This window comes from Conger conger, chromosome 3 (assembly GCF_963514075.1).
Source record: "Conger conger chromosome 3, fConCon1.1, whole genome shotgun sequence".
Taxonomy (NCBI): domain Eukaryota; kingdom Metazoa; phylum Chordata; class Actinopteri; order Anguilliformes; family Congridae; genus Conger; species Conger conger.
This window is the reverse complement of record NC_083762.1, coordinates 46,619,746-46,633,386: the sequence shown is the minus strand read 5'-3', so window position 1 is coordinate 46,633,386 and position 13,641 is coordinate 46,619,746. Positions and strand designations below refer to the sequence as shown.

Sequence of the window (13,641 nt, the reverse complement as noted above, 5' to 3'; positions counted from 1 at the left end):
GTCGGGCGGTGGAAAGAGCACTTCGAGGAGCTCCTGAACCCGGACAACACGTCCTCTGTGGAAGAGGCAGAGCCTGAAGACTCGGGGGAATCTACACCTATATCCCTGGCGGAAGTTGCTGAGGTAGTCAAAAAGCTCCTCAGTGGCAAGTCGCCGGGTGTAGATGAGATTCGCCCTGAGATGCTGAAGGCTCTGGACATTGTTGGGCTGTCTTGGCTGACACGCCTCTTCAGTGTCGCGTGGAGATCGGGGACAGTGCCTGTAGAGTGGCAGACCGGGGTGGTGGTCCCCATTTTCAAGAAGGGGGACCGGAGGGTGTGCTCCAATTACCGGGGTATCACACTCAGCCTCCCTGGGAAAGCTTACTCTAGGGTACTGGAAAGGAGGCTCCGACCGACGGTCGAACCTCGGATTCAGGAGGAGCAATGTGGCTTCCGTCCTGGCCGTGGAACAGTGGACCAGCTCTTTACCTTGGCAGGGTTGCTGGCGGGGTCATGGGAGTTTGCCCATCCAGTCCACATGTGCTTTGTGGACTTGGAGAAGGCTTTCGACCGTGTCCCCCGGGGAACCCTGTGGGGTGTACTGCGGGAGTATGGGGTACCGGGGCCGTTGTTACGAGCCATCAGGTCCCTGTATAACCAAAGTGAGAGCTGTGTCCGCAGTCAAGCACGTTTTCGGTGGGTGTTGGACTCTGCCAAGGTTGCCCCTTGTCACCGGTCCTGTTTGTGGTATTCATGGACAGGATCTCAAGGCGCAGCCGAGGTGAGGAGAGTGTCCGGTTTGGTGACCTCAGAATCGCATCTCTGCTTTTTGCGGATGATGTGGTTCTGCTGGCTTCATCGGACCGTGACCTTCAGCACGCACTGGAGCGGTTTGCAGCCGAGTGTGAAGCGGCCGGGATGAGAGTCAGCACCTCCAAGTCCGAGGCCATGGTTCTCTGCCGGAAAACGGTGGATTGCTCCCTCCGGGTTGGGAACGAGTCTTTGCCCCAAGTGAAGGAGTTCAAGTATCTCGGGGTCTTGTTCACGAGTGAGGGTAGAAGGGAGCGTGAGATCGACAGGCGGATCGGTGCAGCGTCAGCACTAATGCGGGCGTTGCACCGGACCGTTGTGGTGAAGAAGGAGCTGAGCCGGAAGGCGAAGCTCTCGATTTACTGGTCGATCTACGTCCCAACCCTCACCTATGGTCACGAGCTTTGGGTAGTGACCGAAAGAACGAGATCGCGTATACAAGCGGCCGAAATGAGCTTCCTCCGTCGGGTGGCCGGGCTCAGCCTTAAAGATAGGGTGAGGAGCTCGGACATCCGGAGGGAGCTCGGAGTAGAGCCGCTGCTCCTTCGCGTCGAAAGGAGCCAATTGAGGTGGTTCGGGCATCTGATCAGGATGCCTCCCGGGCGCCTCCCTTTGGAGGTTTTCCTGGCTCGTCCAACTGGGCGGAGACCCCGAGGGAGACCCAGAGTCCGCTGGAGAGATTATATATCTCTCCTGGCCAGGGAACGCCTCGGGATCCCCCAGGAGGAGCTAGAATGCGTTGCTGGGGAGAGGGACGCCTGGAATACCCGGCTTTGCCTACTGCCCCCACGACCCGACTCCGGATAAGCGGGTGATGATGGATGGATGGATGGATCTTGTTAATGTGGTAACATGGGAAATATATCGCAAAAGTACAAAGTAGCCATTTATGGCATCAGCAATATCTTTATTCTTATACACCAGTTCTCCTTTCTTATTCTTAAAGGAGTACTGTCACGCTTGTTTCAGTAGAGCTTATTTTGATTAAATTCGTAAATTATGTGTGTAGGCATTTTTAAGGTCAACGTCAGTGTAGCCGTTTTCTTCCACTGCAGCCATCGACATCAGCAATACATCTGACAGCCTACTGTTGTGTTTTGCTAGCTCACTTTACCAATTGGATGTCAACAGCTGCTAGAAAGCTTTTCGCTTCGGCTGCCTTGTCCTTCGCTGTCTGTCTCTCTTCCTCATGTAATTTCATCCTCTGTAAATTACGGTTCAAAAGGTTCTCGTTCTCTAACCTGGCGAATCAGAGCTGTCTGTCATATCGCTCAGGCTAGCCAAGTTAGGTTCTGTGATATTTGTGTGCTTTATGTTACTGTATTTTCCTGGGAGTGTCATGTGATAGCCTGGATGGGTGGCTGTCCATAAACCAGTCTGTGCGTTCTAGGGTCGAGTTTGAGCACCCCGTTACATTCTGGGTAACACAGACTGGCGATTTGAGCCAAACATCACTGGACGTGATATCACTGGAGGTGATATCACTGGACGTGTTTGCCCTTAGAAGTTTGGCCCCATACCTAGGAAACGGCTACACTGATCATGATAAAAAAAAAGAAAAAAAAGAAAAAGAAAAAAGAATGCTTACATAATTTTAACCAAATAAGCTCAAGTGAAAAAAGCATGACAGTGCTCCTTTAATGCACTTAACCTCTTTCATTTTCCTTTTCCTAGTACGTATTGAAAGAAGTGTTTGGGATTGCATTTTGCATCATCTTAAATTTTCCTTTCAAATAGCCTTTTGGCTAACCTTATTTCTTTTTTTTTACCTTGCCACAGCATTCAGCTTTATTATTCAGTGCTCTCCTTTTTATATATCTGATAGTTCATTCTTTTTTTTAATGTATAGCTGTATTCATCCACTGTGTGTATTAATCTGCACTGACTTAATTGACACTGTACTTATCCCCTTTGATCCCTATGGGGCATAAGGCATCGATAATGTTCCTCCACCTATCATGGCCTTTAGCAGCCAGCTGTGCCTCGCCCCACAAGAGACCCATCTCCAACAGCTCAGCATCTACCATTCTTCGCCAGGTGATCTTAGGTCAGCCTCGTTTCCTTTTCCCGGTGGTGTCCATCTGTGGGCCACTTTGGGGATCCGCACTGGGGGCATGTGTCCAAGCCATCTTAGATGACGGTGTTTAATTTCTGAGGTCTTGTTTCGGCAGCCAGTCTTTGTATACTATATTCACTTGGGTTTTGGTGGCGTTGATAATGAGTCCTGTTTGTAAAGCATACTTGGTGAGTCGATCAGTTTTTTCTTGCCAATGTTTTACATTTGTGGAAAGGACAGCATGATCATCAGCAAAGTGAAGATCTTCAAGCTGGCTAGAGAGGGTCCACTGGATGCTTCAATGTTTATCGGCAGTTGTTTTTCGCATAATCCAATCGATGACATTCAGGAAGAGGATGGATGAGAGAATGCAGCCTTGTTGTACTCCAGATCGTACAGGAAGAGATGGTATTGCTCGAGTATGACACTGCATTCAAAATGGTCATAAAACCTACTCATGATTGAGACATACTTTTGTAGGATTCCATAAGACTGCAGGATCTTCCACAGGGTTTTGTGATGAATGCTGTCAAATGCCATTTTGAAGTCAATGAAATTGACAAACAAGGGAACATTCCACTCCGTGCATTGCTCTATGAAGTTTCGAAGAGCAAATATTTGATCTGATATTTGACCCTCTGCCCTTTCGAAATCAAGCCTGTTCTTCACAGAGTTTGCTGTCAATGACACTGTTAATTCTGTTAGGGCCCTTGTAGATGGTAGGAGGTCAGCCTTTTGCATCTCAGCATGGATGGACCGATACCTACCGCTTTGTTCATGGCTTTGATGGACTTCCTTACCTCCTCTGCAGTTGGGGCACCAACATTGATGTTCAAGATTATCAGCTGCAGGGGAGGGGCAGACTCTGGCCGATTAAGCACCTCGGAAGTGCTCAACCCTGCGTGCTGCTTCCTGGTGTCCTGTTGTTACTTTCCTGCCAGTTTTATCCAGTACAGGAACCGAGGGCTTGCCGTTATTTCCACTCAGGTGCTTGGTGATCTTATAAAGGGTACTTAGATTTCCCCTTTTTGAGGCATTTTCAGCCTCTTTAGCAAGTCCATCCACGAGAGCTTGTTTTTCCCTTCTGGCACTCCTCTTTACCTCCTTGTTTTTGTCACTGTAGGCTTTTTGGAACTGGCTGTGGAGTCTTGGTGATTTTGCACTCATCTTGGCTTTAAGGTGTTTCCGCTCTGAGATCTTTTGCCATGTTTGTGATGTTATCCAATCCTTCTGGTTTTTCTGCTTAAGGCCAAAGACTTTGGTTTCTGACTCAACATAAGCTGTTTTAAGTGAGTCCCACTGGGTGTTTATGTCATGAGTCTCATTTTCTAGTGAGTTGGCAAGTGTTGAATAATGGATTCTTAGTTCCAGCATAAACTGATTCCGGGTGGGAGGGGAATTTCGTTTTTAAATATCCAGGTTTGCATTTCTGGCTGGTCTTGGGGAGCTTGCGCACCTTCAATTTGACGATTGCTCATATTAGATGCTGGTCGGTGAAGATGTCAGCACCTCGACAAACTCTAACATCTTGCACTGTGCATGAACCTGCTCCATTTTTGTTTCACAGTCCTGCAATCAAGAACTTGCTCCCAGTCTACATTACTTACATTTGATTGCATCTTTTTAAATTTGGCGCACCTAAAATTAAAAATCTTAATTTGCCAAAATACATGAAAACCAAGAGGTTCCATTACCTCTATCCTGTAAATTATGTCTGAATCATGACATATTACAGTTACTTACTAGCTTGCTAGCTATGCTGTCCATTACTCAATTCATTTATCAATGAAACCCATTGGTATTAAAGAAACTAGTTTGGCTAGTTGAACAACACATGCCAATTTATCATAGTGCTAGCTATGTGGCTAACACTGTTTGGATAACTCAAACTAATTATGAAATGGGACATTTATTATGTTTAGCTTTGCTGTTGGTGCTGGCCATGTCAAGCTTTAGCTAGTTATCTAATGTAGGTAGACATGAATCTTGCCACAAAGGTCCTGTTGCAGAAATAACCACAGTCACCTCAGATCACACCAAGTATAACAGTTAGCTAACTAGTGTTAAAGCTAGCGGTTATATTACGCTAGAGCTACAGTCCGTGAGACTGTTAAAAGTGACAGTATTAGCCTACTGTCAGTGTCATCTACTGCCTTCTCATGATACCGTGTTAGCATGCGTTTCCCCCATGTTGGTCAAAATGTAGAATTTTGAGTTCCAATTCAAATGCACAGTCATGAAATGAGAAAGAGCTCGTATTTTTCTGAATTTCCCACAGAATGAGTGGTCTTGTGTCGGAATATGTTGGATTTAAATTGAGTTGTTTAGGGTATCCATAACACAGGACGCCGAAATGGCGTAACATTGCCGTTTTGGTTGACCTGCAAAATGGCATTGAGATTGGTTTTGAAACGGGAGAGATACTGAGGTTACAAATATGCTGTTTTGAATGGAAGTGCCAACTAACGCTACCACCCTCACTATAATAGATGTGCTTCAAAGCTTGAAATGAAGGGCACATTTGTACCAAAATGACTAAAGCCCATGATCCTCTGGAATTCTCACTCAGTAAATATACAGGGCATATTTATTCTGAAAATCAATGAAATCTGGAAATAATTCTGGTACGAAAAATATATTTCTTATCCTGGATGAAAACCAGGTTTCTTTACAATGTTACTGCTCCATTTTGCCCTCCCTACTTTCACTAACATTTTTTAGCTGTCAAAAGCAAACTAAATTCTGTTTTGTATGTCAGCTGGCTGTGTCCCACTGCACAGTACGAACATCGCTGCTCACATTTTCGGGAGATTCTACCACCGCATTTCCTCTCCTGGGCGGGGAGCTCATGCCTAAATCCAAAACACTCCCGGACTTTTAGAAGACTTAATATGTCTGATTAAAATAAAAGCAACAATGAATTGATACATTTTTCAGTGTGCGTTTATGTTACAGAATTGTGCTGGCAGGCTAGAAAGCAGACTGCAGACTATTAGCACTACCATTAGTGGCTAGCCTGACCACTAGCTAATGTTTAGCTAAAGGTAGTGAACAAAATACAAACGCAAGTAACTTCAGTTAAATAGCTAGCTAAATGGCCTGTGTTGAAAGCGATTTCCGCAGCTGATGTTTTATTAATCATATTAGACCACAGTTTCTCAGCTCATTGCTATCACGGCACATGGTCATCTGCAATAGAGAGGTGGAAGAGGGGAAGCATTACATGTGTTCATTTCTAACTAGAAATGTGTGATTTTGCGATTAGGATGAATTATATTATCATGATGATTTAAACCCTCTTAAAATCTGCTTTTTATAACACACACACACCCACACACACAGTGCAGTTCATAATTCTTTGGACAATGGTACAATTTCTGTTCCTTTGGCTCTGTACTTCAGCACATTGGATTTAAAATGAAACTATGAGTATGAGGTTAAAGTGCAGACTGTCACCTCAGGGATTGCTAGGTATTAAGGTGATAACAGCCAATCAGACAGGTTAGGTTAGTGGCTATTTGTATAATTCAAAGCAATTGAAGCCCTGTAAGTATATTAGAACCTCAGAAATCTGAAAAATTACTCAAGAAAGTGATCTTAACAATTGTTGCTAAAGAGTAGCTTACAACTAAAATACCGCTTTTGACATAAAGGACCCGGACAAAATGGCTGTTGGATGGAAGCAAGAAGCAGCCAAATTAATTCAATTCAGTAAAGATTGCATCACACTGATGGCTACGAACAATGCAAGTGGCAACAGTTGGGTCATTTGTCCTGACCCAATCTGACCCATCCTAGTTACTTTGGAGTAGTGGGCAGCGCCCAGGGACTGACTCCAGTTCTGCAGGAGCGCAACTAACTTTGTATGCATGTCTTTGAGTGTGGGTGGAAACCGGAGTAAACCCATGCGAACACAAGGAGAACATGCAACTCCACACCAGAGGATCTGGCTGGCTGGGATTTGAACCCAGAACCTCATTCTTGCGAGGCAAATATCATTGGTTATTGGACTGAACTGAAACAAATATTTATCTCCTAAAATTGCTGTATTTCATTGTCACTTTCAGAGTTCCAAAAATGTCAGTGTTCCGAGCTACCTTAATACCCGGAGTTTTTGGTTCTCTGAGGTTCTACTGGTGATAGCGACATCAGCTGAACAGGCAGCGGCTCAGCTGCAAGAGTTATAATTGTGATGACAAGTATGAACACCTGGGTGTTCTAAGGTGTTACTAGGTGCTTGCTAGGTTCTATGATTTTCATATTGTTTGCATTCATATTGTTTACATCAGCCAGTATGGTAAGTCGAATATTGGTGATTGATATTGACCCTAGAATTTCCTTACTGTGCACTCCAATTTATATTACCGTATGATATGGAATTGTTTGTGGTTCACTCTAGGAAGTACAGCAGCGGCCAATCCCGATGAGTCTGCTAAAGAGGTAGGTCTACCAGCGCTTCAAGGGGTGATTGAAATGTCATGCTTGTGTATATTTTTAGAGTGACTTGACACATTCCACTTAAAACATGCAACAGTATATCAGTTTGATTCCTAGGTAATAATAAATAATAAAATAATACAAAGGTAATAATGTGTCCTTGATTTATAGATTTTAAAAACTCTCATTTTACATGCAAAGCATTTTCATGCCCTGGATGCTGTGCTTATGGTTGTAACATAGTGGTTTTGAATCCCTGTTGTTTTTCGGTCTGCAGGAAGAGCCAGATGAAGGCCGAAATGTTGGAAAGAGAAAAAGGGTGAAGCTCAGCAGCAGTACCAAAGGTAGCAAACACGCTTTTACGTATGACTTGAATTTTTTTTTATTTTTTTTTATTTTTTTTTTTATTTTGTGCTTTCAGCTTTATTGGATAGAACAGTGTAGAGCGACAGGAAGAATGGATGTGAGAGAGGGGAGACATGCAACAAATGTTAGGCGGCCGGATTTGAACCGCCAACGTCGCGGCTTGCAATGAGCACGTGGATACTCAGCAGGCTGCGTCACTGAGACACCCCGCATATGACTTGAATTTTAATGAGATCCATGCGTCCTGATTGTCACAAATATATAGTCTACAAAAAACTTGTTTTCAACATTTCAAAATTAATTTGCATATGAACTATGAAAGCCCCACCGACATTGTCGCCCCACCAACGTTGCTGTAAATAATTTTGTGTTTACTGTTCGAGTTGACTGGAGAGGCACTGTTCTTTCTCCATGAAATTCCCAAGTCTTTTGCTTCGGCCAGAGACCTGAAAAGGTGGTGTGTGCCGTCATGAGAGCTTGAGGTGAGGCTGGATACACTGAACATCTGGAGACCACAGTCACGGGCCACTGCCAGGAGAGAAGAGAGAGCTTTGTGTCGTTGTGCCGTGTGATTGCTGAAGTGGGTAGAAACTAATGTCAATCCCTCTAAACTTCACCGGTGACTTCCTGGCAGCTTGCAGGATATGTTGGTGATCCGTGTACCGGACCAGGTTAAGAATCAGTGTCAGTCAATCTAGGCCCATTTTCGGTCTTAGATTGGCTGCCATTGATGCCTTGGGCTCAACATTTTCTAATTTCACAACATTTCAACATTTCCGTCAGCCAGAGAGGGAAACTGCTTTTTTTTTGAGGGCATTTGTGAGAAAGCCAACCGGATTGGATCCTTCTGCCTTCTCAGGTAGGTTAACAATGGTTACATTCACTTGCTCCTATCCTCTAGCTCCAGCATTTTAGCCTCAAGCTGATCCTGTTTGGCTTGGTGCTGACATGTAGCGGTTTTGGCTTTTTAAACTTTGGCTTGCCAAATTCAGCTCTGCCATGACACAAATATTGAGTGTTCTCGGCTTGTATGGACTGGGTTCAGTCGATCCGAGAGAGCTGCATCTCAAAGTATTGTCTGTGTTTTCTTCGTTGTGTCTTTTTCCAAGCAAATCTGGACCTAGTGAAAGTTTTCTTCAAAGAACTGGACATATTCTGATCGATAGTTTTAATAAACTGCGTTGGGGGAGATCTGTTAGGTTGGTTCATTATGCAACGATAAAGCAATAGAAGAGACTAAGCAGCCATCTGCGCAGCAGGTCACGTGATCTATAATTACATTTACGTTTACATTAATGGCATTTGGCAGACGCTCTTATCCGGAGTGACGTACAGTTGATTAGACTAAGCAGGAGACAATCCTCCCCTGGAGCAATGAAGGGTTAAGGGCCTTGCTCAAGGGCCCAATGGCTGTGCGGATCTTATTGTGGCTACACCGGGATTAGAACCACCGACCTTGCGTGTCCCTGTCATTTACCTTAACTCCTACGCCACAGGCCGCCCTGAGTTAGTAGTTAATAAGTTCAACTCAAAAAGATTTTTGTAAATTCTAAACACTTTTGTCAGTTTGACTACTCAACACATTTCTCATCTGGAACAAAGTTAATTGATTGATCTTTAATGTTTCAACTAAACATTTTCAATTAAATTAAAAGCAAATTAAATTAATTAAGGAAGCCCAGTTCTTTTTTAATAATTTGATGGCTTGTGTAAAATGTGTAAAATGTAGAAGCAGCCTCTGTTCTTAGTTACACTTCAACATGGAGGATTATTTAAACACTTGCAAGACGTCATGAGTGGAGGCTCACGCCCTTAGACCTCCGTCCACTCCCACATGCAATTGATTTCTTTCCTCTTTTCTCCAGATCCATCCATAATGGATACTCTGAAACATAAATGCTTATTAGAGGAGTTGCTGTTTTGGACCATAAAGTATGAGTTTCCACAGAAGATGGTTACGTTTTTATTGAACATGTTGCCAGATCAGAACTATAAGGTATGTTTGCAAGTTTTCCTGCTGAAATGCATTCTGACATAAAATGATGCATGCATTTCTTTATGAAGTATTGCCGTTACAGAAATGCATACTATCATTTTCATATTGTTGACAGTGTTCTTGTGCTAAATGTTTAATTTCAATATCTACAGTAAGAATATACACATTAATATATTGAGTATGGAACCCAAGCACTCTTAAGGTTATCCTGTGCTGATTAATATTAATTGCATTGCCTTTTGGATTTCTGTCTTTTTAAAGGTACAATAGGCAATTTCGGACTTCTAGCAAGTCAATAGGAGGAATAGCAGCGACAAACACCTTCAAACCACAACACTGTTTATCCTTCCCCCTTCTCTGTAACACGTTGACGTTGAAACGCCATTGACTGTGACAATTAGAACCAATTTTCAATAATGAGCTTAAATTATTGTACAGTTATACAATGTTTTGGTACTGGTGTCGGGCCGTCAACTGTATATTTTGAAACCCGAATTTAAGGACTATAATCACAGGCAGAGGTTGAGTCAACATATCAGTGTGCCTTTTTCAATGATAGGGAGGGATTTACAATGGCCTTTTAACAATGTTTTAACTTAAACATCTTACCTTTTGTATCTTTAATTATGAAGAAACACAAAATAAGAATAAAAAAAGGATATATCCTGACATACTCCCCCTCCAACAACTTTAATAACACTTATTGTCTGTGACAATAAGGGCGCTATTTTCCAGCCGGCTCCTGGTATGTTGCGAGCTGGTGTACTGTCGATTTCTGTCATATTTTCGAGACAATCTTGATGCCTCTGTTAATTTTGGGACTCGCCGTTCGCCAAAGCGTGAGGAGAGCTGCTGCTCGGGGTGTGTCGGTCAAGAGCGAGCAGCTCTTTACCAGCCATTTTGGTGTAGCTTATTTCTGCATTTCACCCTTTTGCCAGCCGCCTGCTCAACCCAGGTCTACAGTAAGATGTAGCCCAGTCTATGGCATATTGCGAATTTTGGAGCTTTCAATGCAATGCCTGCATGATCAGTGTACTCAAAAGCCAATTAGCAGTTTTTGAGAATTGTATGCTGTTCAGTTTGTCTTTGATATAAATCCCAGAAGCAGGAAAAATGCATAGGCTACACTGAATGTATTGTTTACAGTTTTTTTTTGTTTCTTCTTTTAATTTAAATTCCTATTTATTTCTGTTTTTAATCGTTTGTGGCTGTTCTCATACTAGACTGATCCCTGGGGTACTCTATTCTGTTCTTTTTCTTACACCCGTCTGTAATGTAATTTTGGGAAAGATAAGAAAGCAACAAAATCTATATTGCAATAATTTTGCCTTTATTTAAACTGTTGGGGTCCATTTGACCCAAAACATAAAGGTAGTCATAAAATCTTGACATGACAATATGGGGGTTAAATAAATAATAATCATTACACCTACCATTATGTATTGGTTCATGCTGACATCATTGAGCAGTCTTATGTATCTTAAAATAAATTTCAAACTTGTTGGCCATGCAAAACCAAGGTGAAAGTCGCAAGGTGTGCAAACATCAACTGCGTTTTTTCCTCTAAAGGGAATCTTTCAGTTCAGTTTACTATGCCATGCAATTCTTTTAAATTAGTGATTTTATTGTACGTTATACATATATGACTGGAAAATACCAACATTCAGTAGCCCAGTGTTCCCATACCCTGCGTCATTGGCTGTGGCAATCTGCCATATGCAAGGTTGTTTTGGAAAATAGGGCCTTCTGCGGCTTGTCAGGTCTACACAGACATGAGTCAAAGAATAAAACTTCAAATGCAGTTTAGAATAAGCCCATAGGCAACCCAGCCTGAGCCCTTGGTTTCATGAAGCATGTATTTGTGATAGTAATGTATTGGCAATCTAAAAGCTGTTAATAAACACATTTCAACTGAATTCAGTCAAGTAATGGCACATTGTTCCTTGTTTCCAGATCGCCTTCACCAAAACGTTTGTTCAACATTATGCATTCATCATGAAAACGCTGATGAAGAGCCATGAATCAGACACTATGTCCAACCGCATAGTACATATCAGCGTGCAGCTATTCAGCAATGAGGAGCTGGCGCGCCACATGACGGAGGAGTGCCAACTGCTCAACATCATGGTCACAGTCCTCCTCTACATGATGGAGAGCTGCCTTATCAGAAGTGAACTTCAAGGTGAGCTTTTGATGGGCACATGACATAGACCTTATGGCAATATACAGTGTATCCCTTTCAGATGTCTGAACACTTGCTCATAAAAAAATGTAGGCCTGGAATAAAATCAAGACACCTGCTAATAGTTAGTTGCTCTGGGAGCCAGGATTTACTCATAATCAGAAGTATTTGGGTCCCAGCTGTCTCCTTTAGACAAAGGGTGTATTGTGTAACTAATTAGCAGACTTGCCACTGTTGGGACATAGATGTTGTTTACAGCATCTTCTCCCCAAAACTACACGAATATTAAAGGCAAAATTTAGTCACTTTTACTTCTAAAACGTGAACAATGCACAAGAAAACTAAGAATGAAATGTCCAAACCATGTCCCGGACAGGCTATGTATATTATATACCGCCATTCGAAAAAACCTGTCTGCATTGTTTTTGTTTATTGTTTTTAGCTATAGCCTGTAGATATTGCGACACTAATAAAGTTATCTTTGGTAACATACAGTAGGCGTGTCTTCTTTACTGATGATATGCAAAGATTGCCGGAGAACCTGTTTATGTTGACTATTTTTTGTGATGGTGTAGAATAATGAAGTTATTATGTTTTTATGCTGTTAAGTTAGCTAGTTTTGCCTTAGAAATGCAAACATCGATCTTCAGAGAAAACAGACTGGTAGAAAAGGTAGCCAAGTTGTCAGTCAGATTCGCTTCTTTTAAAGCAATCACAACCATGGCAACTTCGGTTTGACCACTCGCTAACTAACTGCAGCAGGTGGTTACTGCTGTCGGTAAGTTAACTTTAGTCAGATATACACTCAGTGAGCACTTTATTAGGTATTTATTGGACTTATTCTGCTGGAGCCTATCCACCTAATGGTTTGGCACGTTGTGAATTAAGAGATGTTCTTCTGCACACCACTGTTGTGATGCGTGGTACCGTCACCTTCCTGTCAGCTTCGACCAGTTTGGCCCTTCTCTGACATTTCTCATTAACGTGTTTTTGCCCCCAGTACTGCTGCTCACTGGATGTTTTTTGTTTTGTGCACCATTCTCTGCAAACCATAGAGAGTAGTGCGTGAAAATCACAGGAGAGCAGAAAATCACAGCAGTTTCTGAGATACTCAACCCACCCTGTCTGACACCAACAATCTTTTCACGGTCAAAGTCACTTAGATCACATTTCTTCCCCATTCTGACATTTGGTCTAAAAAACTACCTATAGGGGGCGACATGGCTCAGGCAGTAAGAGCAGTCGTCTGGCAGTCGGAGGGTTGCCGGTTCGATCCCCTGCCCAGGCTGTGTCGAAGTGTCCCTGAGCAAGACACCTAACCCCCAAATGCTCCTGACGAGCCTTGCATGGCAGCTAATCGCTGTTGGTGTGTGAGTGTGTGTATGAATGAGAAGAATCAATTGTACAGCGCTTTGGATAAAGGCGCTATATTAATGCCAACCATTTAGCATTTACCTAATAAATTGCTCACTGAGTGTATCTGCAATTCCATGCTTAACTGCTGCCATTCCGGACCCGTTTTAGAGCTGATGCCCTTCAAATGTGAGTAGAAAATGTATTCTTCAAGGGGATTTGTGTGTTTTTATGGGCCCCTCTGAGATAATGTTACCTTGTTATTATTTTACCTTTTTTACGTGTGTTGTAGGCTATTAACGATTGTGTTTCAATGTGTTCAAAAGCACCTGATTATTTTCAAGCACCGAAATGAAGTATGGTGTGTTCAGCAAACCTTTTTTTTCTTAAATTGTTTACAACGGATATAAAATAGGTTGTAGCCTACTGTACATTTGTATGTAGTGTAAGGTCTCCCAAA

General features: G+C 42.8%; 1 protein-coding gene across 6 annotated transcripts in view; it reads left to right on the top strand.

The window, feature by feature from the left end:
• ubr3 (ubiquitin protein ligase E3 component n-recognin 3) overlaps positions 1-13,641 on the top strand; it is a 245,906-nt gene that overhangs the window by 64,222 nt on the left and 168,043 nt on the right. For all 6 annotated transcript variants that reach the window (XM_061235075.1, XM_061235076.1, XM_061235073.1 and 3 more), the window contains 4 exons: positions 7,247-7,287; positions 7,562-7,628; positions 9,516-9,646; positions 11,600-11,828. In XM_061235075.1, coding sequence (XP_061091059.1) covers positions 7,247-7,287; positions 7,562-7,628; positions 9,516-9,646; positions 11,600-11,828 — 468 coding nt within the window. The remainder of the gene's footprint in view (positions 1-7,246; positions 7,288-7,561; positions 7,629-9,515; positions 9,647-11,599; positions 11,829-13,641) is intronic.